The sequence below is a fragment of the Schistocerca cancellata genome, chromosome 7 (assembly GCF_023864275.1).
Source record: "Schistocerca cancellata isolate TAMUIC-IGC-003103 chromosome 7, iqSchCanc2.1, whole genome shotgun sequence".
NCBI lineage: Eukaryota > Metazoa > Arthropoda > Insecta > Orthoptera > Acrididae > Schistocerca > Schistocerca cancellata.
The window spans coordinates 606,809,065-606,836,619 of record NC_064632.1 but is presented as its reverse complement, the minus strand read 5'-3'; the positions used below and the strand labels follow the sequence as shown (position 1 = coordinate 606,836,619).

General features: G+C 40.9%; 1 protein-coding gene across 2 annotated transcripts in view; it reads right to left on the bottom strand.

The window, feature by feature from the left end:
- Positions 1–4,300: 4,300 nt before the first annotated feature.
- LOC126092190 (GDNF-inducible zinc finger protein 1-like) overlaps positions 4,301–27,555 on the bottom strand; it is an 85,364-nt gene continuing 62,109 nt past the window's right edge. The window contains exons 3-5 of one of the 2 annotated variants that reach the window (XM_049907671.1): positions 25,595–26,948; positions 7,867–7,976; positions 6,103–6,217 (exon numbers count right to left, since the gene is read on the bottom strand). In XM_049907671.1, coding sequence (XP_049763628.1) covers positions 7,962–7,976; positions 25,595–26,893 — 1,314 coding nt within the window. In that variant the 5' untranslated portion in view covers positions 26,894–26,948 and the 3' untranslated portion in view covers positions 6,103–6,217; positions 7,867–7,961. Of the gene's footprint in view, positions 6,218–7,866; positions 7,977–25,594; positions 26,949–27,555 lie in introns of both variants that reach the window. The other variant, XM_049907670.1, reaches the window with a different exon arrangement.

Sequence of the window (27,555 nt, the reverse complement as noted above, 5' to 3'; positions counted from 1 at the left end):
AAACTACGAATCTGTCACTGTCAACATCATAGTGGTTTTCCCTTTCTGACACATTTCTAAATGACACGATTGAGGTTAGAAAGTGAACTTGGCGTTATCAAGTACAATCACTTGTGCAAGTACATTGGCATAATGTACAAGATTTTTTTATGCTGTCACATGGGATTTAGATATAGCACTGTTGTGCTGCAGCACTCTTTCAAGTACAAATTATCAGCACTGGGTTGCACCACTGATTATAGTCAATTGGCTCTCACGATCTTTTGCAATTGACTCGAGCTGCTAGACCCAAATATACTGTAGCTGTGGCTTATTTAAAATGTGAGCCAGTCATGAAGTGGGGACCAAAAATGTCTGCACCACAATCCAGAGTCAGTGACTGTACCTGGAGTGATGGCAGAGCAGCAAGCTGTCAGCGAGGTGCACTGTACGAGAACTGCCCCACACCCCACCGTGGGGACAGGTGCTGGGGTAGCACTCCTACTTATAGACTTGTCTTTTTCTTTGCTTTGTGACCTAATTTCTCTTTTGTACTTTTTATTTGGCTGCTTCTAACTAAAGCCACAGAATATTTATAACCATGTTCCTCATGATATATTTTTAAAGGTGCAATCTTACGGTTCTTGCCTGCACTTGTACTGACTCCTTTATGCTCGAGTCCATTCTAATGAGAGAGGTGTCCCCCCTCACATTTTCTACACACTACCTTCATCCCAGTGGAAGTATTCCTCCTCAAGAGCATGGAAGCTACTGTGACATAGTTCTACATTACCTGAAATTGCTCTGCATTGCATCTTGTGGTAAGGAATACTCAATCATATTTTTTCTACTACTTATGGTAATTTAACAAATGAAAACCCGTAAAAACCAACCATACCATGACATTTTCCCCGGTAAGATTCCTGAATTTAGCAGTGGTTGAATTTATGTGCATGAACTAAAGGTCCTGACATACAGGGCTACTCATACGCAAGAAAAAATATTTCATCCATAGTGTCACACATTTGGGCACAAACAAAGAGAATTCTTTTTTCCCCATGTTCCTGTTAATAGTAACTGAATTTTATAAAGCAGAAATTTGAAGGGAGCTTTCGGATGTGCCTTTGCACCTGCATAAACCAGAAGGAAACAGGACAAAAACTGCACAACTTGACAACATGAGCAATACAGGTATTATTATTGGTGGTGTTGGGAAACATCTAAACCAAAAAAGGCTCCAGGGCCTGATGCAATCAGTATCAGAACCTATACAGAATTTGGAAGCCGAGTCTGCTCCGCCTCTCATAATATTCCATAGAAATAACTGTACCCAGTGGTTAGAAAAAAAGCATAGATAACACGTATCCACAAGAATGCTAGCAGAAATGACTCACAAAATCACTATTCAATCTACAGACTGGAGGCTGCACCAGGGCTAGAAGGAATTTTCAGCCCTCTTTCACAACACCCCCTTCAAGTTGGGGGACCTGCAATCAAGAGTGTACAGGTTGTCACCCTTCCACTGAAGAAGCCATGCCAACTGTCCCAACTCCTAGCTGGCAATCAGGCCTGATGGAGATCTTGTGGCGGGCCAGGATATTCTGCTGTCATGTATGCCATTGTGACTTCACAACCACAAGTGAACCTGTAGTTCATCTCTGTTGCAAACATATGGAGGCAGCCAATGAAGAGAACCATCCTGGGAGAATTGGGTACACTGGCCAGAAGCAGCATCCCTGTCTTTTGCTAGGGCAGGGGCTGAGTTGCTCTGGGAAATGACATGTCTTCATTAACCAAGAGTTGGCACATCTTCCTGCACATAATGCTTGAGCTCATCAAGTGTCAGAAGAGGTAACCTGCCCACTGAAAGCAGGTACAGAAGTTAACGGCTGTCCTGTGTGGTGGTCAACACGAGTAGGAATCTTCTCTGGGGGCACCAGGTCTGCTGCTTGATATGGTGTGGTACTCTGCATCTGCCACCAGACGTGGGTGGCACCATTTGGTCTTAGACACCAGTCACCTACTGTTGGGGAAGATTACATCTAGGCTATCAGAGCATGCACTGCCCACACACCTCATGGTGTCGTTGTGAAGTATCATTGATGATGCAAGTTGGTGCTGAGAGGCTTCGATGTCTCTGTGGAGTCCCATCTTTATACTGTACATAAGGAGGAGTCCAGAAGCGAGACTTCTTTGCCAGCAACTGAGAGAGATGGCCTTCAACTAGGTTGTTTCAAGTATTGTGAATTGTCAGGTGTGTGTGTGTGTGTGTGTGTGTGTGTGTGTGTGTGTGTGTGTGTGATATTCACTATAATCAATTAAAAGTGACTGAAATGTGCCCCAGGGAAGCAAGTTGGAGCCATTGCTATTCATATTGTATATTAATGATCTGGTGAATAATATTAACAGTAGCTTCAGATTATAGTTCTTCATTATATGTAAAATCTGAAATAGCTGCAGAAATATTCTACATCTACATAGATACTCCACAAGCCACTGTATGGTGTGTGGCAGATGGTACCCTGTACCACTACTTGTCACTTTCCCTCCTGTTTCACTCACAAACAGAGCGAGGGAAAAATGACTGTCTGTACGCCTCCGTACGGGCCCTAATTTTTCGTATCGTATCTTCGTGGTCCGTGTGCACAATGCCTGATGGTACCAGTACAATTGTCCAGCAGTCAGCTTCAAATGCCAGTTCTCTGGAGTCCCCAACATATCTCTGTAACACTTACTTGCTTGAACATACCGGTAACAAATCTAGCAGCCCGCCTCTGCGCTGCTTTGACATCTTTAATCAATCTGACCTGGTATGGATCCCAAATACTCGAGCAGTACTTAAGAATAGGTCACACCAGTGTCCTATATGCAGTCTCATTTATAGATGAACTACACTTTCCTAAAATTCTCCCAATAAACCAAAGTCTACCATCTGCCTTCCCTACCACAGTTTTCCCACCTCATACCGCTTTGCAACATTACACCCAGCTATTTAAACAACTTGACTGTGTCAAGCAGGACACTAGTAATACTGTATCTGAACATTGCAGGTTTGTCCTTCCTCCTCGTCGACATTAACTTACATTTTTCCAACACCCTGTCTGCCAAATCATTTATGTATATAGAGAAAACAGCGGTCCTCTCACACTTCCCTGGGGCATTCCAGACGATATTCCATCAGATCTTGATAAAATTTCAAAATGGTACAAAGGTTGGCAACTTGCCTTAAATTTTCAGTACTATAAATGAATTCATTTCATTAAACACAGAAGCATAGTATGCTATGACTACAATATCAGTGAGTTGCAGCTAGAATCAGGCAACTCATACAAATTACTGGATATAACAAATTCTGTGGGTACAAATTGTAATTATAATTTTAGGTAAAGAAAGTGGCAGAGTCTGGCCTGTTGGTAGAATACTGGAAAAATGTAGTCAGTCTTATAGGAGATTGCTCACGTAACACTCGGAATCTTGCTCGAGTGGGTGATACCGTACAATATAAGACTAACAGGGGATACAGAACATATAAAATGGAGGGTAGCATGAACGGCTACAGAATACATGGCACAGTGGGACGCACCCTCTGCTGTGTGCTTCACAGTTATTTGTGGAAGAAAGATCAGGATTTAACACCCCATTGACATTGAGGTCATTAGAGATGGATTGCAAGCTCGGAGTGATTCAAAGATGGGGAAGGAAATCATCTGTGCCCTTTCAAAGGAACCATCCTTGTATTTGCCTGGAGCGATTTAGGGAAATCGCGGAAAACCTAAGTTGGGATGGTGGCATTTGGATTTGAACCGTTGATTTTTGCCCAGCGTCTCACACTCATTACAGGAGCTTGTACAGTGAGAGTTGGTACCTTGCAGTGGTGAGTGTACATTTAATGAAATGTTCTGACAGATTAAAATTGTCTGTGGGTCTGCATTTCAGTGTTGGCTCTTACCCTCTGAGAGCAGTTTTCTTGCCGGCAGCTAACCAGAAGTGCCTCACCTGGTCTTCCAGAGCATTTCTTGTGTTTTACAAACTCTTCAGATAACCTTCAGATGCGCACATCGGTGCACTCCTTTTGCTCTGAAGTTGTAACTTTTGCAGTAAATGGTACATGGCTGATACTGTTTGATTGAGTAAGAGAAAAAGACAATCTTTTCAGTGGTACACTTAAGTAGGGTTACTTTTTATGCTTTGATTTTAATAAAGAATGTGTTAAAAGCTGTACTGTACTTTGTTGAGTAGTTTGTGTATTACTGCCACTATGTACTTTGGGAGATTATTACAGGTGAAATAAAATTTGAGAGCATAACAGTGTACTCTGAAAACGTTTTATAGAAAGTTACAAAAAGAATAATTTCAAGTCTACAGTCATTTTTTATGCCCCGAAGAAAATGTCTATCAAACATCAGATGGCCTGGAGTTCAAACGACTTTGAAAGTATTGTCGAAAAACACGGCTCCGATTGTGGTACATTATCACTGTCTGTTGTTGGAACTGCAGGAGTTTGTTCTGTAATTGCAGTGCTCTGATCTTTGTCATTGTGTGGGACTTTTGCAATGGGATCAGACACTTCTTGTGAAAGAGCAGGCACTAATGCTACAATACTATCATCAGTAGGTAACAAAACATCAGAATTGCAGCACAGATTTCCATCAATAGTTATACTGAACGGCCTCCGCGTTGCTACTGATCCCGAAGCAGTATTTTTCAGTTCAGAAACAAGACTGCTATCAGTTACGTTTGCTGAAGAGACACTTAATTCTTGTGCTCCATTGTGGTTTAACAATTCAGTTACAGTGCAAAAACTCGTGTTTTTCTGAGTTTCTTCATCACAGTCCTGAGTGTACGATTGCTCACACATATGAAATGAAAATAGACTGGGTAATTCATTTGCTCCTGGTAACTGTAGGCTAACTGACGAGTGTATCTGGGTATGCTTAACTAAACTGTCACGGTAACGAAATGATTTTCGGCAAATGTTGCAGCGATGGGGTCTCGAGGATGTGTGCAGTGTGGAATGTGAACACTGGTCTCTGTCTAATGAACATACTTTCTCACATTCGTCAGATGGAACGTTATCAGCGTTAGTGGTATCACCTTTGTCTTCTGTGCCCTCGTGGGACCGGAGGTGCTCGTTTAGCGTATCTCTGCTGGAACATTTCTTGTTACATACCGAACAGCTAAACTTCCGTTCATTTGTGTGGGAACGTGTGTGCTGTCGCAGTGCGTCGGGGCGAGTAAAGGTTTTGCCGCAAGTGGTGCACTCGTGTGGTTGTTCACCAGTGTGCGTTCGCCGATGGTAAATCACTGTGCTGCGACCTGAAAACTTCTTGTTACATATATTACACGAGTAGGGGCGTTCACCAGGTTTAGAATGCTCACGAATTCTGTGAGAATTCAGTTTTTCTTCAGTTTTGTACTTCTTTTCACAGCTGTCACATGAAAATTTGTCTTCATCTTGACCTTCTCTTATATGTGTGTCCATATGCCGTAGCAAGTGGTTCTTCTGCATGAAACCTTTTCCACAGATATCACACTGGTGGCTCATATGACCTAAGTGAGAGCCAGCAATATGTATTTTTAGAGCAGTTTTAGTTGAAAATAAGTTACCACAAAGTTCACAACGATGAGTTTTATTGTGCGATTTCATGTGTGTCCACAGTGCGTGACGTGTAAAGTTTTTACCACATATCTCACACACAGTACTTTTCCTAGAATTGTTGTCTGTGTGAATTTTTTTATGGTGATTGAGACCTGTCCTTCCGACAAACGCTTTACGACATATGGAGCATTCGTACGGTTTACTGCCAGTGTGAGTTCGTAAGTGTTCTGTCACGTACTCCTTTCGACTAAAGGATTTATTGCACACGTCACAAGCATACGACACTGACTTGTCTTTTGTATGAGTTTTTCTGTGTTTAGTGAGTGAACTTTTTGCAGCAAACCTCATACCACACACGTCACACTGAAATGGCTTCGATCCAGTGTGAATCCGAATATGCAGTCTCATCTGACTGGGTTTTTCAAAGCCTTTGCCACAATATTTACATTTCATCATTTTAGCATCAGGATGAATTTTCAGATGCTGTCTAAACTGCTGCCGATTTGGAAATGTCTCATTGCAACTGTGACACACCAGCCCCAAATTGTTTTTATATTCATTAAAGTTGTCCAGGATTTCTTCATCGTCATCATCATCTTCTTCTTCTTCTGAAACAGGCCGTGTGTCAGGTGGTGATGCCTGTAAATGAGAGAAACTGTGCTGTTTATCCCTCTTTGAAGTACCTTGCCTTTTTATATACACTAACTGAAAATCACAATTACAGAAGGTAAATAAAAAGTGTACCACGAAGGGTATAAAAAAAGATAGAGCTTGAGACAAACCAGCTGTTGTTATAAAGAAAGGACTAATAAAAGTTAATCAATGAAACTTGAGAGCATAATGACTCCTCTAATGGATGGGCTATGGCAGGTCAGTGAAAAGAGATTTGTGAAAGTAGCTGACAAGAAACCTATTCAAATGTTAAAACCGATCAAGATAGGCGCACAGATTATGTGTAAAAGAGGAGGCTAGCAAAAACTTTGGGAAAAATAGACAGAGAGAGAGAGAACAGACATATTCAGCTAGAGAACAAAACTGGGATGCTGAAAGTGGTTCATTACAGTATTTGCATACATTCCTCTATAATCACACAGTATTTATCATAATTAATTATTTTCCAGAAGACAGTGCACCAGCACTAATTTACATCCTCATTGTGCACCATGGATAGTGCTTGTCATGAACTACAAGAATCCTTGGCTCTCCTGGTCATCACAAAGGTTCACAAAAATACATCAAAAGTTTCTTCTAGGGACCATATGACTAGAAACGTTGGGTCTATGATCCTAATTTACTAATTTGCCATTGAAGGCACAAGTAGAGAGCAAAATGCAAGTTATTGTAGTTGCAATCTTCAGTTTGAATACTGGTGTAATGCAAGTCTGTCCTGTGCAATCCTCTTCATATCCAACTAGCTACTGCAACTCCTGTCTATTTGACAGGTAGATGATTCACTGACATCTTAGCATGTTTTCTATCAACCAATCCGTTCTTCTTGTCAATTTGTGCCATAAATTTCTTTTCTCCCTAATATGATTTAGTACATCTTTATTAGTTATTCAACTTGTTCATCTAATCTTCAGCATTCTTCTGTAGCATCATATTTCAAAAGCTTCTATTCTTGTCCGAACACCTTATCCACTGTGTTTCACTTCTGTGGAGGACTACACTCCAGAAAAATACCTTCAGTAAACTTTACCTAACATTTAAATTTATGTAATGTTAATGAATTCTTCATTTTCAAAAATACTTTCTTGTATTGCTAGTCACCATTTTATGTCTTCTCTAATTCTGCTATCATCAGTTATTTTGCTGCCTAATTATCAAAGTTCATCAACTATTTTTAGTGTCACATTTCGTAATCTAATTCCCTTGTCCTCAGCTGAATTAATCTGATTACATTCTGTTACTACTGTTTCACTTATGATTATATTAATTTTATAGCCTGCTATCAGCAAACTTCCATTCAACTGATCTTCCAAACCTCAAAGTTTTTATTTTTTCTCCCTGGACTTCAATTCCTTATCCAAATATCCCCTCGGTTTCCTTTACTTCTTCCTCAATCTACAGGCTGAATACATTGAGGACAGTCCACAACCCCGTCTCCCTCCCTTCTCAACTAATGCCGATTCCCTTTTATGTCCAGTTCTTGCAATTGCAGTCCAGCTGCTGTACAAATTGTAGATAGCACCTTGCTGCCTGTGAGCTTGTTTTATCCCTGCTAGGTTCAAAATTTCAGAGAAGTGTACAGCACAATATTATCGTAAGCTTTCTCTAAATCTACAAACATTATAAATGTAGCTTTGCCATTATCCATTCTGTCTTCTATGGTGGGTCATCAGTTCAGTATTGCTGTTTTTACCTAAAGTATTGGAATTCCTGATTAAAAACTGGCAACCTGTAAAAGAAAAAAAACCCTTTGTTTTTAAATGTAGTTGCATGAGTAGGACAAGATGTGTTTGTTTAAATTAACACTCATCATCTATACATGCACTGTAAACTAACTCATTCCACATCATTTCGATAAAAGAAATCATTTAAATTATCTACGGAACATGTAACTTCCTTACTTGTATTTTCCTATAAATCTGTGGAATACAAACTGATCTTCCACAAGATTGGATTCTACCAGTTGCTCAATTCTTTTTTAAACAGTCCTTGTCATTATTTTGCAACCATGACTCATTAAACTAATGCTTCAGTAACATACACATGTGTCAGCATCTGCCATTTTGGAACTTGAATTATTACTTTTTTTTCATGTATTCTATAGGCATTTCACCTGACTCATATGTCATGCACAGCAGTTGGAATACTTTGTCATGCCTGGCTGTTCCAAGAATCTCAATAGCACTGAGGGAATGATGTCTATTGCAGGTGCCTTTTGTCAACTTTAGTCATTCAGTGCTCTATTAAATTCTTCCCGTAACATGACATCTCTTACCTCGTCTACTTCTCCATCCCTTTCCATTAAATTGTCCCCAATTTCATTTCCTTTGTGTGCTGGGACGACAAAAGTCACGGGATAGCAATACGGACACACAGATGTTGGCAGTATCGAGTACACAAGGTGTACAAGGGCAGTACATTGGCAGAGCTGTCATTTGTACTCAGATTATTCGTGTGAAAAGGTTTCCAAAACGATCACGGTTGCACAATGGGAATTAACTGACATTGAACGTGCAATGATAGTTTGAGCTAGATGCATGGAACAATCTGTTTTGGAAATCATTAGGGAATTCAATAGTCTAAGATCCACAGTGTGAAGAGTGAGCCAAGAATACCAGATTTCATCCATAACCCTCACCACAAACAATAAAGTGGCCAACAACCTAGAGCAGCGGCATTTGTGCAATGTTGTCAGTGCTAACTGACAAGCAACACTGCGTGAAATAGAAATCAATGTTGGATATATGATGAATGTATCTGTTAGGACAATGCAGCAAAATGTGGCATTAACGGGCTATGGCAGAGACAACTGGTGTCAGTGCCTTCACCTACAGCACCTCTCGTAGGCTTGTGACCAGATCGATTGGACCCTAGATGACTGGAAAACCGTGGCCTGCTCAGATGAGTTCTGATTTCAGTTGGTAAGAGCTGGTAGTAGGGTTCGGGTGTGGCGCAGACTTCACGAATCCAGGCTGTCGACAAGGCACTGTGCAAGCTGGTGGTGGCTCCATTAGGTTGTGGGTTGTGTTTACATGGATTGAACTGGGTCCTCTGGTCCAACTGAATCCATCATTAACAGGAAATGGTTATGTATGGCTACTCAGAGACCATTTGCAGCCATTTGTGGGCTTTATGTTCCCAAACAATGGCAGAATTTTTACGGGTGACAACGTGCCGTGTCAGAACATTCTAGGCAATTCACGCAAATTATCTGACCGTCCAGAGCACCTAACACGAGTTCCATTGAACATTTATAGGTCACAATCGAGAGGTCAGTTCACACACAAAATCCGGCAACACTTTTGCAGTTGTGGATGGATATAGAGGCAGCACGGCTCAATATTCCTGCAGAGGACTTCCAAAAACTTGCTAAGTCCGCGCCACCTCGAGCTGCTGCACTACGCCCAGCAAAAGGAGGTCCACCACGATGTTAGGAGGCGTCCCATGACTTCACCTCAGTGTATATTTCTTTTGTATCATCTTTTCACCTTTTAACCTATCTTTCTTTACTTAGTAATGGCTCAGTATCTGAGCTGTTGACATTCATAAAGCTGCTCCTCATTTCTCCAAAAGTTTCCTTAATTTCACTACAGGTGGTATCTATTTTTCTGCTAGTACAGTTCAACATTTCTGAGTCTGCAATTCTAGCTTTGCTATTTTGCACTTTCTGTCAGTCTCATTTTTTAGAGGTCAGTATTCCCTTTTACTTGCTTTATTTGCTGCATTTTTATATATTCTTCTTTGCCATTTAGTATCTTCTGAGTTATCCAGAATTTTTAATCAATAAATTATGCCCAGAGTCCACACCTGCCCCCACATATGTTTGGCACTTATCAGGTTCGAAATCTCTTTCTTACCATTACATAATCTATATGAAACCTTCTGTTGTCTCCAGGTCTCTTATGCAAATACAGCACTCTTTCACAATTCTTAAACCAAATGTTGGAAATGATTAAACTACTTTCTGCGCAATTTCAGACCCCCGATCACAATAAAATTTTTGTCTCCTGTAACTATCTGAATAATTTATTTTATGTACTCATAAATTCCTCCAATCTCTTCATCACCTGCAGAGCTAGTAGGCATAAAAACTTGTCCTATTATGGTGGGTGTTGGCTTCGTGCCTGCCTTGGCTAGAAGAATGCATTCACTGTGTTGTTTCTAGTAGTTAGTTTGTTTTCTTATTCATTATGTTTCTTATTGATTATTATTCTTATTCATTATTATTATTCATGTATTACCCATATTTATACGTGAATAATAATGTATTACCCGTGTTTACCCCCCACCCCATTTAACCATGGACCTTGCCGTTGGTGGGGAGGCTTGCGTGCCTCAGCAATACAGGTAGCTGTACCGTAGGTGCAACCACAACAGAGGAGTATCTGTTGAGAGGCCAGACAAACGTGTGGTTCCTGAAGAGGGGCAGCAGCCTTTTCAGTAGTTGCAGGGGCAACAGTCTGGATGATTGACTGATCTGTCCTTATAACACTAACCAAAACAGCCTTGCTGTGCTGGTACTGCAAACGGCTGAAAGCAAGGGGAAACTACAGCCGTAATTATTCTACATCTACATCTACATTTATACTCCGCAAGCCACCCAACGGTGTGTGGCGGAGGGCACTTTACGTGCCACTGTCATTATCTCCCTCTCCTGTTCCAGTCGCGTATGGTTCGCGGGAAGAACGACTGTCTGAAAGCCTCTGTGCGCGCTCTAATCTCTCTAATTTTACATTCGTGATCTCCTCGGGAGGTATAAGTAGGGGGAAGCAATATATTCGATACCTCATCCAGAAACGCACCCTCTCGAAACCTGGCGAGCAAGCTACACCGCGATGCAGAGCGCCTCTCTTGCAGAGTCTGCCACTTGAGTTTGTTAAACATCTCCGTAACGCTATCACGGTTACCAAATAACCCTGTGACGAAACGCGCCGCTCTTCTTTGGATCTTCTCTATCTCCTCCGTCAACCCGATGTGGTACGGATCCCACACTGATGAGCAATACTCAAGTATAGGTCGAACGAGTGTTTTGTAAGCCACCTCCTTTGTTGATGGACTACATTTTCTAAGGACTCTCCCAATGAATCTCAACCTGGTACCCGCCTTACCAACAATTAATTTTATATGATCATTCCACTTCAAATCGTTCCGCACGCATACTCCCAGATATTTTACAGAAGTAACTGCTACCAGTGTTTGTTCCGCTATCATATAATCATACAATAAAGGATCCTTCTTTCTATGTATTCGCAATACATTACATTTGTCTATGTTAAGGGTCAGTTGCCACTCCCTGCACCAAGTGCCTATCCGCTGCAGATCTTCCTGCATTTCGCTACAATTTTCTAATGCTGCAACTTCTCTGTATACTACAGCATCATCCGCGAAAAGCCGCATGGAACTTCCGACACTATCTACTAGGTCATTTATATATATTGTGAAAAGCAATGGTCCCATAACACTCCCCTGTGGCACGCCAGAGGTTACTTTAACGTCTGTAGATGTCTCTCCATTGAGAACAACATGCTGTGTTCTGTTTGCTAAAAACTCTTCAATCCAGCCACACAGCTGGTCTGATATTCCGTAGGCTCTTACTTTGTTTATCAGACGACAGTGCGGAACTGTATCGAACGCCTTCCGGAAGTCAAGGAAAATGGCATCTACCTGGGAGCCTGTATCTAATATTTTCTGGGTTTCATGAACAAATAATGCGAGTTGGGTTTCACACGATCGCTGTTTCCGGAATCCATGTTGATTCCTACATAGTAGATTCTGAGTTTCCAAAAACGACATGATACTCGAGCAAAAGACATGTTCTAAAATTCTACAACAGATCGACGTCAGAGAGATAGGTCTATAGTTTTGCGCATCTGCTCGACGACCCTTCTTGAAGACTGGGACTACCTGTGCTCTTTTCCAATCATTTGGAACCTTCTGTTCCTCTAGAGACTTGCGGTACACGGCTGTTAGAAGGGGGGCAAGTTCTTTCGCGTACTCTGTGTAGAATCGAATTGGTATCCCGTCAGGTCCAGTGGACTTTCCTCTGTTGAGTGATTCCAGTTGCTTTTCTATTCCTTGGACACTTATTTCAATGTCAGCCATTTTTTCGTTGGTGCGAGGATTTAGAGAAGGAACTGCAGTGCGGTCTTCCTCTGTGAAACAGCTTTGGAAAAAGGTGTTTAGTATTTCAGCTTTACGCTTGTCATCCTCTGTTTCAATGCCATCATCATCCCAGAGTGTCTGGACATGATGTTTCGAGCCACTTACTGATTTAACGTAAGACCAGAACTTCCTAGGATTTTCTGTCAAGTCGGTACCTAGTATTTTACTTTCGAATTCACTGAACGCTTCACGCATAGCCCTCCTTACGCTAACTTTGACATCGTTTAGCTTCTGTTTGTCTGAGAGGTTTTGGCTGCGTTTAAACTTGGAGTGAAGCTCTCTTTGCTTTCGCAGTAGTTTCCTAACTTTGTTGTTGTACCACGGTGGGTTTTTCCCGTCCCTCACAGTTTTGCTCGGCACGTACCTGTCTAAAACGCATTTAACGGTTGCCTTGAACTTTTTCCATAAACACTCAACATTGTCAGTGTCGGAACAGAAATTTTCGTTTTGATCTGTTAGGTAGTCTGAAATCTGCCTTCTATTACTCTTGCTAAACAGATAAACCTTCCTCCCTTTTTTTATATTCCTATTAACTTCCATATTCAGGGATGCTGCAACGGCCTTATGATCACTGATTCCCTGTTCTGCACTTACAGAGTCGAAAAGTTCGGGTCTGTTTGTTATCAGTAGGTCCAAGATGTTATCTCCACGAGTCGGTTCTCTGTTTAATTGCTCGAGGTAATTTTCGGATAGTGCACTCAGTATAATGTCACTCGATGCTCTGTCCCTACCACCCGTCCTAAACATCTGAGTGTCCCAGTCTATATCTGGTAAATTGAAATCTCCACCTAAGACCATAACATGCTGAGAAAATTTATGTGAAATGTATTCCAAATTTTCTCTCAGTTGTTCTGCCACTAATGCTGCTGAGTCGGGGGGTCGGTAAAAGGAGCCAATTATTAACCTTGCTCGGTTGTTGAGTGTAACCTCCACCCATAATAATTCACAGGAACTATCCACTTCTACTTCACTACAGGATAAACTACTACTAACAGCGACGAACACTCCGCCACCGGTTGCATGCAATCTATCCTTTCTAAACACCGTCTGTGCCTTTCCCGAGGGCATGCGGCTTCACTGTATGATTAAATGATGATGGCGTCCTCTTGGATAAAATATTCCAGAGGTAAAATAGCCCCCCATTCAGATCTCTGGGTGGGGACTACTCAAGAGGATGTCGTTATCAGGAGAAAGAAAACTGGCATTCTACAGATCGGAGCGTGGACTGTCAGATCCCTTAATCGGATAGGTAGGTTAGAAAATTTAAAAAGGGAAATGGATAGGTTAAAGTTAGATATAATGGGAATTAGTGAAGTTCGGTGGCAGGAGGAACAAGACTTTTGGTCAGGTGAATACAGGGTTATAAATACAAAGTCAAATTGGGGTAATGCAGAAGTAGGTTTAATAATGAATAAAAAAATAGTAGCGCGGGTAAGCTACTACAAACAGCATAGTAAATGCATTATTATGGCCAAGATAGACATGAAGCCCACGCCTACTACAGTAGTACAAGTTTATATGCAAACTAACTCTGCAAATGACGAAGAAATTGATGAAATATATGATGAGATAAAAGAAATTATTCAGTTAGTGAAGGGAGACGAAAATTTAATAGTCATGGGTGACTGGAATTCGATAGTAGGAAAAGGGAGAGAAGGAAATGTAGTAGGTGAATATGGATTGGGGGTAAGAAATGACAGAGGAAGCCGTCTGGTAGAATTTTGCACAGAGCATAACTTAATCATAGCTAACACTTGGTTCAAGAATCATAAAAGAAGGTTGTATACATGGTAGAAGCCTGGAGATACTAGAAAGTATCAGACAGATTATATAATGGTAAGACAGAGATTTAGGAACCAGGTTTTAAATTGTAAGACATTTCCAGGGGCATATGTGGACTCTGACCACAATCTGTTGGTTATGAACTGTAGATTAAAACTGAAGAAACTGCAAAAAGGTAGGAAATTTAAGAAGATGGAACCTAAACCAGAGGTTGTACAGAGTTTCAGGGAGAGCATAAAAGAACAATTGACAGGAATGGGGGAAAGAAATACAGTAGAAGAAAATGGGTAGCTTTGAGGGATGAAGTAGTGAAGGCAGCATAGGATCAAGTAGGTAAAAAGACGTGGGCTAGTAGAAATCCTTGGGTAACAGAAGAAATATTGAATTTAATTGATGAAAGGAGAAAATATAAAAATGTAGTAAATGAAGCAGGCAAAAAGGAATAGAATATTCTCAAAAAAGAGATCAACAGGAAGTGCAAAATGGCTAGATGACAAACGTAAGAATGTAGAGGCTTATCTCACTAGGGGTAAGATAGAACCTCCCTACAGGAAAATTAAAGAGACCTTTGGAGCAAAGAGAACCACTTGTATGAATATCAAGAGCTGATATGGAAGCCCAGTTCTAAGCAAAGAAGGAAAAGCAGAAAGGTGGAAGGAGTACATAGAGAGTCTATACAAGGGCGATGTACTTGAGGACAATATTATGGAAATGGAAGAGGATGTAGATGAAGATGAAGATGATATGTTGTTGTTGTTGTGGTCTTCAGTCCTGAGACTGGTTTGATGCAGCTCTCCATGCTACTCTATCCTGTACAAGCTTCTTCATCTCCCAGTACCTACTGCAACCTACATCCTTCTGAATCTGCTTAGTGTATTCATCTCTTGGTCTCCCCCTACGATTTTTACCCTCCACGCTGCCCTCCAATACTAAATTGGTGATCCCTTGATGCCTCAGAACATGTCCTACCAAACGATCCCTTCTTCTGGTCAAGTTGTGCCACAAACTCCTCTTCTCCCCAATCCTATTCAGTACCTCCTCATTAGTTATGCGATCTACCCATCTAATCTTCAGCATACTTCTGTAGCACCACATTTCGAAAGCTTCTATTCTCTTCTTGTCCAAACTATTTATCGTCCATGTTTCACTTCCATACATGGCTACACTCCATACAAATACTTTCAGAAATGACTTCCTGACACTTAAATCTATACTCGATGTTAACAAATTTCTCTTCTTCAGAAACGCTTTCCTTGCCATTGCCAGTCTACATTTTATATCCTCTCTACTTCGACCATCATCAGTTATTTTGCTCCCCAAATAGCAAAACTCCTTTACTACTTTAAGTGTCTCATTTCCTAATCTAATACCCTCAACATCACCCGACTTAATTCGACTACATTCCATTATCCTCGTTTTGCTTTTGTTGATGTTCATCTTATATCCTCCCTTCAAGACACCATCCATTCCGTTCAACTGCTCTTCCAAGTCCTTTGCTGTCTCTGACAGAATTACAATGTCATCGGCGAACCTCAAAGTTTTTATTTCTTCTCCATGGATTTTAATACCTACTCCGAATTTTTCTTTTGTTTCCTTTATTGCTTGCTCAATATACAGATTGAATAACATCGGGGAGAGGCTACAACCCTGTCTTACTCCCTTCCCAACCACTGCTTCCCTTTCATGTCCCTCGACTCTTATAACTGCCATCTGGTTTCTGTACAAATTGTAAATAGCCTTTCACTCCCTGTATTTTACCCCTGCCACCTTTAGAATTTGAAAGAGAGTATTCCACTCAACATTGTCAAAAGCTTTCTCTAAGTGTACAAATGCTAGAAACGTAGGTTTGCCTTTACTTAATCTTTCTTCTAAGATAAGTCGTAAGGTCAGTATTGCCTCACGTGTTCCAGTATTTCTACGGAATCCAAACTGATCTTCCCCGAGGTCGGCTTCTACTAGTTTTTCCATTCGTCTGTAAAGAATTCGTGTTAGTATTTTGCAGCTGTGGCTTATTAAGCTGATTGTTCGGTAATTCTCACATCTGTCAACACCTGCTTTCTTTGGGATTGGAATTATTATATTCTTCTTGAAGTCTGAGGGTATTTCGCCTGTTTCATACATCTTGCTCACCAGATGGTAGAGTTTTGTCATGACTGGCTCTCCTGAGGCCGTCAGTAGTTCCAATGGAATGTTGTCTACTCCGGGGGCCTTGTTTCGACTCAGGTCTTTCAGTGCTCTGTCATAATATTGTCCTCAAGAACATCGCCCTTGTATAGACCCTCTATATACTCCTTCCACCTTTCTGCTTTCCCTTCTTTGCTTAGAACTGGGTTTCCATCTGAGCTCTTGATGTTCATACAAGTGGTTCTCTTATCTCCAAAGGTCTCTTTAATTTTCCTGTAGGCAGTATCTATCTTACCCCTAGTGAGATAAGCCTCTACATCCTTACATTTGTCCTCTAGCCATCCCTGCTTAGCCATTTTGCACTTCCTGTCGATCTCATTTTTGAGACGTTTGTATTCCTTTTTGCTTGCTTCATTTACTGCATTTTTATATTTTCTCATTTCATCAAATAAATTCAATATTTCTTTTGTTACCCAAGGTTTTCTACTAGCCCTCATCTTTTTACCTACTTGATCCTCTGCTGCCTTCACTACTTCATCCCTCAAAGCTACCCACTCTTCTTCTACTGCATTTCTTTCCCCCATTCCTGTCAATTGTTCCCTTATGCTCTCCCTGAAACTCTGTACAACCTCTGGTTCCTTCAGTTTATCCAGGTCCCATCTCCTTAAATTCCCACCTTTTTGCAGCTTCTTCAGTTTTAATCTACAGGTCATAACCAATAGATTGTGGTCAGAGTCCCCATCTGCCCCTGGAAATGTCTTACAATTTAAAACCTGGTTCCTAAGTCATAACCAATAGATTGTGGTCAGAGTCCCCATCTGCCCCTGGAAATGTCTTACAATTTAAAACCTGGTTCCTAAATCTCTGTCTTACCATTATATAATCTATCTGATACCTTTTAGTATCTCCAGGGTTCTTCCATGTATACAACCTTCTATCATGATTCTTAAACCAAGTGTTAGCTATGATTAAGTTGTGCTCTGTGCAAAATTCTACGAGGCGGCTTCCTCTTTCATTTCTTAGCCTCAATCCATATTCACCTACTACGTTTCCTTCTCTCCCTTTTCCTACACTCGAATTCCAGTCACCCGTGACTATTAAATTTTCGTCTCCCTTCACTATCTGAATAATTTCTTCAATTTCTTCGTCATCTGCAGAGCTAGTTGGCAGATAAACTTGTACTACTGTAGTAGGTGTGGGCTTTGTATCTATCTTGGCCACAATAATGCGTTCACTATGCTGTTTGTAGTAGCTTACCCGCATTCCTATTTTCCTATTCATTATTAAACCTACTCCTGCATTACCCCTATTTGATTTTGTGTTTATAACCCTGTAGTCACCTGACCAGAAGTCTTGTTCCTCCTGCCACCGAACTTCACTAATTCCCACTATATCTAACTTTAACCTATCCATTTCCCTTTTTAAATTTTCTAACCTACCTGCCCAATTAAGTGATCTGACATTCCACGCTCCGATCTGTAGAACGCCAGTTTTCTTTCTCCTGATAATGACATCCTCTTGAGTAGTCCCCGCCCGGAGATCCGAATGGGGGACTATTTTACCTCCGGAATATTTTACCCAAGAGGACGCCATCATCATTTAATCATACAGTAAAGCTGCATGCCCTCGGGAAAAATTACGGCCGTAGTTTCCCCTTGCTTTCAGCCATTCGCAGTACCAGCACAGCAAGGCCGTTTTGGTTATTGTTACAAGGCCAGATCAGTCAATCATCCAGACTGTTGCCCTTGCAACTACTGAAAAGGCTGCTGCCCCTCTTCAGGAACCACACGTTTGTCTGGCCTCTCAACAGATACCCCTCCGTTGTGGTTGTACCTACGGTACAGCTATCTGTATCGCTGAGGCACGCAACCCTCCCCACCATCGGCAAGGTGCATGGTTCATGGGGGAGGGAAGATGATCTGGGAGATATTATACTGCGTGAAGAGTTTGACAGAGCACTGAAAGACCTGAGTCGAAACAAGGCCTCCGGAGTAGACAACATTCCACTACAACTACTGACAGCCTTGGGAGAGCCAGTCCTGACAAAACTCTACAATCTGGTGAGCAAGACGTACGAGACAGGCGAAATACCCTCAGACTTCAAGAAGAATATAATAATTTCAATCCCAAAGAAAGCAGGTGTTGACAGATGTTTAAATTACCGAACTATCAGTGTAATACGTCACGGCTGCAAAATACAAACGTCAATTCTTAACAGACGAATGGAAAAACTGGTAGAAGCCGACCTCGGGGAAGGTCAGTCTGGATTCCATAGAAATATTCGAACACGTGAGGCAATACTGACCCTACAACGTATCTTAGAAGAAAGATTAAGGAAAGGCAAACCTACGTTTCTAACATTTGTAGACTTAGAGATAGCTTTTGACTATGTTGACTGGAATACTCTCTTTCAAATTCTGAAGGTGGCAGGGGTAAAATACAATGAGCAAAAGGCTGTTTACAATTTGTACAGAAACCAGATAGCAGTTATAAGAGTTGAGGGGCATGAAAGGGAAGCGGTGGTTGGGAAGGGAGTAAGACAGGGTTGTAGCCTCTCCCCGATGTTATTCAATCTGTATATTGAGCAAGCAGTAAAGGAAACAAAAGAAAAATTCGGAGTAGGTATTAAAATCCATGGAGAAGAAATAAAAACTTTGAGGTTCGCCGATGACATTGTAATTCTGTCAGAGACAGCAAAGGACTTAGAAGAGCAGTTGAACGGAATGGATGGTGTCTTGAAGGGAGGATATAAGATGAACATCAACAAAAGCAAAACGAGGATAATGGAATGTAGTCGAATTAAGTCGGGTGATGTTGAGGGTATTAGATTAGGAAATGAGACACTTAAAGTAGTAAAGGAGTTTTGCTATTTGGGGAGCAAAATAACTGATGATGGTCGAAGTAGAGAGGATATAAAATGTAGACTGGCAATGGCAAGGAAAGCGTTTCTGAAGAACAGAAATTTGTTAACATCGAGTATAGATTTAAGTGTCAGGAAGTCGTTTCTGAAAGTATTTGTATGGAGAGTAGCCATGTATGGAAGTGAAACATGGACGATAAATAGTTTGGACAGGAAGAGAATAGAAGCTTTCGAAATGTGGTGCTACAGAAGAATGCTGAAGAGTAGATGGGTAGGTCACATAACTAATGAGGAGGTATTGAATGGAATTGGGGAGAAGAGGAGTCTGTGGCACAACTTAACTAGGAGAAGGGATTGGTGGTAGGACATGTTCTGAGGTATCTAGGGATGACCAAATTAGTATTGGAGGGCAGTGTGGAGGGTAAAAATAGCAGAGGGAGACCAAGAGATGAATACACTAAGCAGATTCAGAAGGATGTAGGTTGCAGTAGGTACTGGGAGATGAAGAAGCTTTCATAGGATAGAGTAGCATAGAGAGCTGCATCAAACCAGACTCAGGACTGAAGACCACAACAATAATAACAACCCGTATTTAATTTTTTATTTCTAGCCCTGTACAGATCTGACCAAAAGTCTTGCTTTTTCTGCCAATGCATTTGACTAACTCCCACTACATCTGAGATCAAACTATCCATTTCTCTATGAAATCTTCATGTCCCTTCTTCATTTCTCTAACCTTCTTAGCAACGTGATTAAAGGATTTTATTTTCCACGTGCCACCCCACCAAATGCCCAAATTGTTTTTCCTGAAGACAAAATCCATCTGAGTAGTTCTGGCTAGGAGATCTCAATTGATCAGAATGAGGGACTATTTTACCTCTTGTATGTTGTAGTCAAGATGATGCATTAATCATTAAGCAGACCTGCATTACCTCAGGATGTAGTTCCCCCCCCTGCTCCCAACTGTTCACAATACCAACACACAAAGACCATATTGGTTAATGTTATAAGGCCAGATCAGTAAATCAACCACACTTGTGGCCTTGTAACTGCTAAAAAGACTGCTATCTCTCTCCAGGAACCATAAGTTAGTCTGGACTCTCTGATCTCTCTCTGATGTAGGTTCATGTATGGTACCTCAATCTGTATTGTTGAAACGCTGGCCGGCCGCGGTGGTCTAGCGGTTCTGGCGCTGCAGTCCGGAACCGCGGGACTGCTACGGTCGCAGGTTCAAATCCTGCCTCGGGGCATGGGTGTGTGTGATGTCCTTAGGTTAGTTAGGTTTAAGTAGTTCTAAGTTCTAGGGGACTTACGACCTAAGATGTTGAGTCCCATAGTGCTCAGAGCCATTTTTTTTTGAAACGCTGAAGCCTCCCCACAGCAGAAAGGCCCACAATAATTGGGGAGTTGGGGGGGGGGGGGGGGGGGCGTGTTACCCACATAGGATTGAAAAAAGGTAATGGGAATGACATGGTCATAGTTGAGGAAAACTGAAATCACTAGTTCAAGTATTATACACTGACTTTATACATGTATATGAGGTGTGATTAAAAAGTAACAGGTATATTTATTTTTCTTAAAGAATCTATACTCGTTCATAATCATCAAATTTGTCCCCTTCAAAGTAATCCTCCTCAGATATAATACAGTTGTGCTAGTGCTTTTTCCAATCTTGGAAGCACTTCTGGACTCACTGTAAGTTATGGCGTCTTATCTCATCAATGGTGGCAAAACAACATCCTTTTGTGGTTCTCTTCAGCCTCAGGAATAGAAAGAAGCTGCAGGGTGCCACATCTGGTGAATATGGTGGCTATTGTGATGGAATTTCCACAAGCAGTTTCGTCACAATTCTGGTCGTTTTCTTCAGATTGCTTCACACAATTGGCACGCAACTCCCAAGTAGTATTCCATATTGGCTGTACAACCATCGGGCAGGAACTCATGAAGCACTGTGCCACTGAAATCGAAGAAAAGAGTGAAAGAGTGAGAAGAACATTCACGTGATCAAATTTGTCAACCCCCCACCCCGGCCTTGACTCTTTAGGCATTCTCCATTGGGATGATTGGGCCTTGGTTTCGATGTAACACCTCATGTTTCATCACCTGTTATAACCTTCTTTAGAAGTTCTGGATCATTGTTGACTTCATTCCACAATTTATGAACGATGTCATTTATGGTCAAAATTCAACAATTTTGGAAGAAACTGTACCATTTCATCCCCAAAACACCCAAAACATTGCTTGGCATGAACCAAAGGATAGGCTGACAGCATCCCCAACCTCTCTGTTGGTGATTCGGCAATTTTCCACAACCGTTTTCTGTACTTCTTCCCCACTGATACCTGTAATTGGTGTCTTCTTCAGCGTCATCTTGACCCTCTCTGAAACATTTATACCACTCGTAAACTCTTGTCGTACTCATAGTAGACTTGCCAAAAGCCAAAGTCAACATTTCAAATGTGGTGCTACACTTTATTCCATTTTGCAAGGAAAACTTAATGCTGATTCTTTGATCCAACTATTTAAAAAGCAAAAATTTTCTGAGCTCTCAAAATTGTAAATAATCATTTCAACTGTCAACAATAAACTAAACATTCAAAACAGCTGAAAATTAATACATACATGAGGAACATGTGTACCAAAAACATAAAAAAAACCTGAAAATCAGATTTATAACTCCCCCAAAATTAAAAACTTCCCATTACTTTTTGATCAAACCTCATATACACCATCTAATCAAAAACATTTAGAGACCTATTAGTGGAGATTAATATGGTATGTGTGAACCATTTTCTTTTCAAGACAGCTTGAACTCTTGAATTATAACATGTTCTTGATCTACATTGGCCGACAATTTTTTTTTTTTTTTTTTTTTTCTCTTTTTGTTAAGGTAGTTAACAAGTAGGAAGCACCCCACTTTTAGGAGGTTTTTGATGGTTTGTGCAGATCAGAGTTGTACCGATCCTGTGCCACCAGTGTTGACGGGTGTGCATTGGCACCTCTAACTGCTCGGTGGGGGTGTTTGCTTCTCAGGGCCACGGGTAAAGCGGTATGGAGTGAACACGAGCTCCGAGATGTCAAAGAAGTCATCACCAAAGAGACAGCTGAAGTTCAGATTTTATTGTAAAAAGTTGTTCAGAGAGTCTTGTGAGAGACACTCGTGCAAAACTCTAGACAAAATTTTAAGTTTATGAAGTCAATCAATTAGAAGTTAGGATTGTATGATATAGGAAATCATCTAGTTCAACTCCTCTGGGTGTGTTGTTCCTTTATTCAGAAGAAAAAGTCTCTTTCAGTATAACTGACACTGCAGATGAAAGTCCACATGGGAGAAGATGGTTCACAGTTCCACGGAACTGAGTAACAGGACCCTCACAGCATCAATATTGTACGGTGACCGACAGAAAATGTAAGAGAACTGGAAAATACAAGAGCTACATATCAACTACTGGACTCTTTCAACAGCCCATTCCTCTCACCCCCAATGGGAAAATAAGCCGCTAAATATTCCACATAGCAGGTATACTTTCAATGAGGTGTCTGAATGTTTGTGGAGAACTGGCAGCCCATTCTTCCACAAGAACCAGAGAAGATGGTGAAGTTGGACACTGGGTTTACAAACGAAGTTGATATTCTAACTCATCCCTAAGGTGTTCCATTGGGTTCAGGCCATGCCATTTCAGGAATATTACTACCCGTAAACCATTGCCTCAAAGATGATGCTTCATGCATTCTCACGCAGATACAATCAACGTCATCGAATTGTTCCGATACTATATATATGGTACGCAATGCTGTGTAATGTGTTCATATCCTTCTACATATAGCATTTTCTTAAGCGCAATACAGGGACCACACCCCAACTGTGAAAATCACCACCTCCTCCATATTTCATTACAGGCTCTGCACATGATGAGAGTTAATGGGTCTCCAGGTACTCACCAAACTCAAACATTTCCACTGGACTGACACTGACTACAGCCTGATTCGTTACTACAAATCACTCGTTTCCCATCATCCATTGTCCAGTGGCACTGCTCATTACACTACATGAAATATTGTATAGCACTTGCTACAGGAATGTGTGGCTTATGATGAGTAGCTGCCCAACAATTATACCCCATGCTTTTTACCTCCCTAGACAGTCCTTTTACTAGCTGAACTTCTGGTAGCACTTAGGAACACTCGAGTGATGTCTTGAGATTTTGTACAAACACCCTCTGGAATTCTAGACGAGTCCTTTCCATAAGTACGTAAGGTCTGTCTGGTCATGTTTAACCGTGGTCATTCTTTTGTGTTTCCAGTTCACAATCACATCACCAAGTCTACACGGGCAGGTTTTAAATGTCCCTGATGGATTTGTTAGAAAGTTGACACCCAATGACTAGTCCACATTTGAAGTCACTGAGCTTTCTTGACCAACCCATTCTGCTGTTACTGCTTGTCTATGATAACACAATAGTCTTCACCTCATTTTATACCAGTGGGTCCGCCTCTCGTTAGAGCTAGCGGTCAGAGCTAGTGGTCAATGCCACTTTACACAGAGGTGTCTGGATACCTTTTACCTGATTGTTTTTGTTAGAAGAACAGAGAGCTACTTTGGGAAAAAAGCCATTACTAGCACCAGTCTCAACCTCTCAGTCACTGGTGTTCTCTGCTACTTCATATGAAGCATTTATGTAACTTCACTGATTTGAGAGACCATTATCAGCTTTCTGTATACTAGAAAAGTTAAAACCTGCTTAATATGAACATAACTGTTAACCATACTTTGTATTCTCAAGCCCAGATATTCTGATAAATTGAGTCTATAGATGGGAATTTCCAATTTACTTTCTGATGTCTACCACCAGTTTGTTGCAGAAGAATGTAAGGCTCTGTTCTGATCCATAGACAGACACACATAGTCTGTACGTAAACTATTTTTATTTCTCGTACTCAGGCTACCTGCCTGGAGAGCCGTGCATGTCAGAGCACTGCTTCTGGGATTGGGAGATGCACCAGCCACAGACTGGTGAGGGTCAGTGTGCCGGCTAGTGTGAACGTGGTCTCTACATAGTTTCCCCTATACTACTTGGTGAATACCGGGCTGGTACAAAAGTTCTGCCTCAGTCACATGATTTCCAAATATTTATAAAATGTTTGCTCGCTTACTTGTGTGCAGAAAGTTAGATTACACATATTCTGTTCCATGGGATAATGGCGTGGCGACAAGAATGGCATCTTGTCACTCCACCAATTAACCGTGACAAATCAATTCCTAACTGCGTTGACCCTATGTTGGAAAAAGGCACAAGAAAAGAATTTGGGAATTTTTGGTAATATCTTATGGGACCAAAATGCTGAGGTCATCGGTCCCTAAGTCTAACTTAAACTAACTTACGCTAAGGACAGCACACGCACCCATGCCTGAGGGAGGACTTGAACATTCAATGGGGGAAGCCGCACGAACCGTGACAAGGCGCCTAAGACAACGCAGCTACGCTTTGCAGCACACGGGGGGAGGGGGGGAGAAGAAAAAGATTCTGAGTTCATCCTAAATTCACTCTTATTACTGACCATAAATACCATAAAGGAGCATATGTATTTTCACGTAAGAGGGAGAACCGCGAGGTTTTTGAAGAGGCTTCTGCAAAATGTTGAGTTACTGACTTTTACACAATATTCTTACTGCACACTTTTGTAGAAGCAATACATTTTTACCATAACTGGTTTTCCCCAGAAGGGTGCATCATAAAACAGCATCAATTGAAAGTGCGCTAGCAGTCCCCTCGGCAGGTCGATACTATGAGAGGGGGCTTGTAAGTGCAATCGGGCTGAACTGAGCATTTTGACTTACATCTTTCATTGTGAGCCCGTGAACTACATAACTGGTACCTGAACAAAACTTTTATTCATCTGGAACAAGAGTCTCTGTAAGATGAAGCATTCAGTGTTGGCAGTGAACCAGGTGTAAGCCTGTTTCATTATTCTCTCGTCTGTGTCTGGCTTCACTTAATCAGTATATTTGTGTCATCAGCAAACATCATAGTTCCTGGAGTTCTCCTGTGTCTCTGGCAAATGATTTATGTTTAAAAACAGGAGCGGGCCAAGCACCAAACCTTGTGAACTCCATACTTAATGTTTCTCCATTGCAAATTTACTTTTATTCCTGTGGAGCCATTTTTCAAATTCTGTTCTACAGTTCTGAACTCCATTGTTGCCGATCAGTTGGTTTGCCTCTCATCCAATTATTTGGTGTCACACTTGGTCATTGTTGTTCTGTTTGCTGTAGTTGTTTCATTAACATCAGTCAGTGTGCTATTGCATATCACTGCATAACTCTACAGCTTCTTGTACACCTCCACACAAAGTTTATATAAAAATATCTAGTGTTTGTTCAATTAAAATGGAATCATTAATATTTTTACATAACTTACCTTTCCTTCAGCAGTATCTTCATTCTCTGAGAATATAGTCTTCTCCGTTGAGTATATGTTTGTGACATTTTCACCGGATGATGTCTCATGAACTGTGTCGGAGTCCGTATTATCGTACTGCGTTGTTACGCTGTTCTTCTCACACACTGGGAGCAAATCAAAATCTAACCATTCAGACATGAATTTACAGAAATCAGACACACTGCCAGGAAATTCTGCTTCCCCCCTATATATATAATCAATGAAAGCTTGTATATGTTGGATTCTTAAGCCACTAATCAGCACAATTGTATGGCTCAATTTGTCTTTGAGTTTGCTTGTGATATTTCTGAAGAGTGTGCTAAAAATGCTTAAAATAAGGAGGTGAGCTTCAAGTTTTGAATTTTCCACATATATAGAAACATCAACTAAATTTCCACACTGCAACAGAGAATAAAACAAGTCCTGCAGGGGATTTCTTACAATACCAGACTCCTCACATGCCCCGAATGATGTTCTTATCCTACTCTGTTCTCTTGAATTTACAACTTTTTGCATAACTTCTAAAACATATGGAAATGCTGAGGAAAGTTTTTCACAAAGATTTTCGACACCTAAAAGCTTTGCTGTTTTGTACACAGATCTTGAATTTTCATTGCTAATCACCACAAATCCTTTATAACAAAACTCAAGCACAATTTGTAAGTCATCCTCTGTCACATTTGGCAGCACAAATAGAAATGGTTTTTGTTTTTCTTTTCGATGTTCTTGAAAAATGTGTAGCAAATAGGAACTGCAGGCACCTAAAATGCAAGAGTGAGCCTGCAGCTGAACATAACCACTTGTTAGAAATATAACATCACACTTTGAAGGATCAATTCGTGAGTCCCACAGTTCCTGTAGTATTGTTTCAGGGTAGTTGGGTAACGTGTAGTAAATTCCTTCTTGCTTCACATCTTTCCTTGCAGCCACAAAATTGATGTCAAAAAATTTAGCGCTGTTATCAAACTGACTTTTAAGTTCATTAGGTGCTACAAGTACTCCTGTATAAAAATAATCAATCACTAACTTCAGGCTATGAGAATCGATTCTTGTATCAGAAATGTACACTGAGTATACTTCATCACAGAGGCAGTCTAGTATATGTGAACTGAAGCACTGGATTATAGGAAGATGAGCACAAATTTTGGTTGTCCCAGTCACAAAAGTAACATTTGTTAATATTCCATCTGTGCAAAATGTTTTCAGAGTATTAATGATGTGTCCACAATGATTTGTCACCACAAGCTTTTGAACAGATTTGTCATCTGTTGAACACATTTCCAAGGGTATTCTCGCTTTGGGAGCTTTCTACCAGTACGTCACCTGCTTCTTCCTGCAATAAATAATAAAATAATTCATTAGAGGGACAAACTACTTAACTGCCAGAAAATAATAATTTTACAACTAAAAGCATGGCAAATGAGTGCAACTAAAGAACAATGTATTTTTAACACTGGGTTGTTGGTCAAAAGAGCCACAAAATGTGAGATATACTTACTGGATCTTGAACAAAAGAAGACAGGATAGGAATAAAAAACACAGATACTAATGAAGGATGGTGTTTAAAAATGATGTTAAGTTAGAATAGTCAGCAAAAGTAGAGGATAGTCAGGGTGTAACATCCTGTTGACAACTGTATCGGCAGAAATGAGACAACAATGGAGCACAAATTCAACTTGAGCCTTTTTAAAGAAGCTTATCTAGTATTCACTGTAAATGGTTTAGGAAACCACAGAAGACCTTTTAAGGATGAGCAGAAAGGTATTTCAAACCAGAAAGGTATTTCAAACCAGGACCCCACAGAATGTGAATATGGTGTGTCTGCCTACTGCTCACCTTCCCAGAATGCTGTAGTTACCATTAAATTCCTCATATGGCCTAAAGTGACAGTCTATGACCAGTGAATGTTGCTAGTACTAACTTATGGAAGTGAAACATGC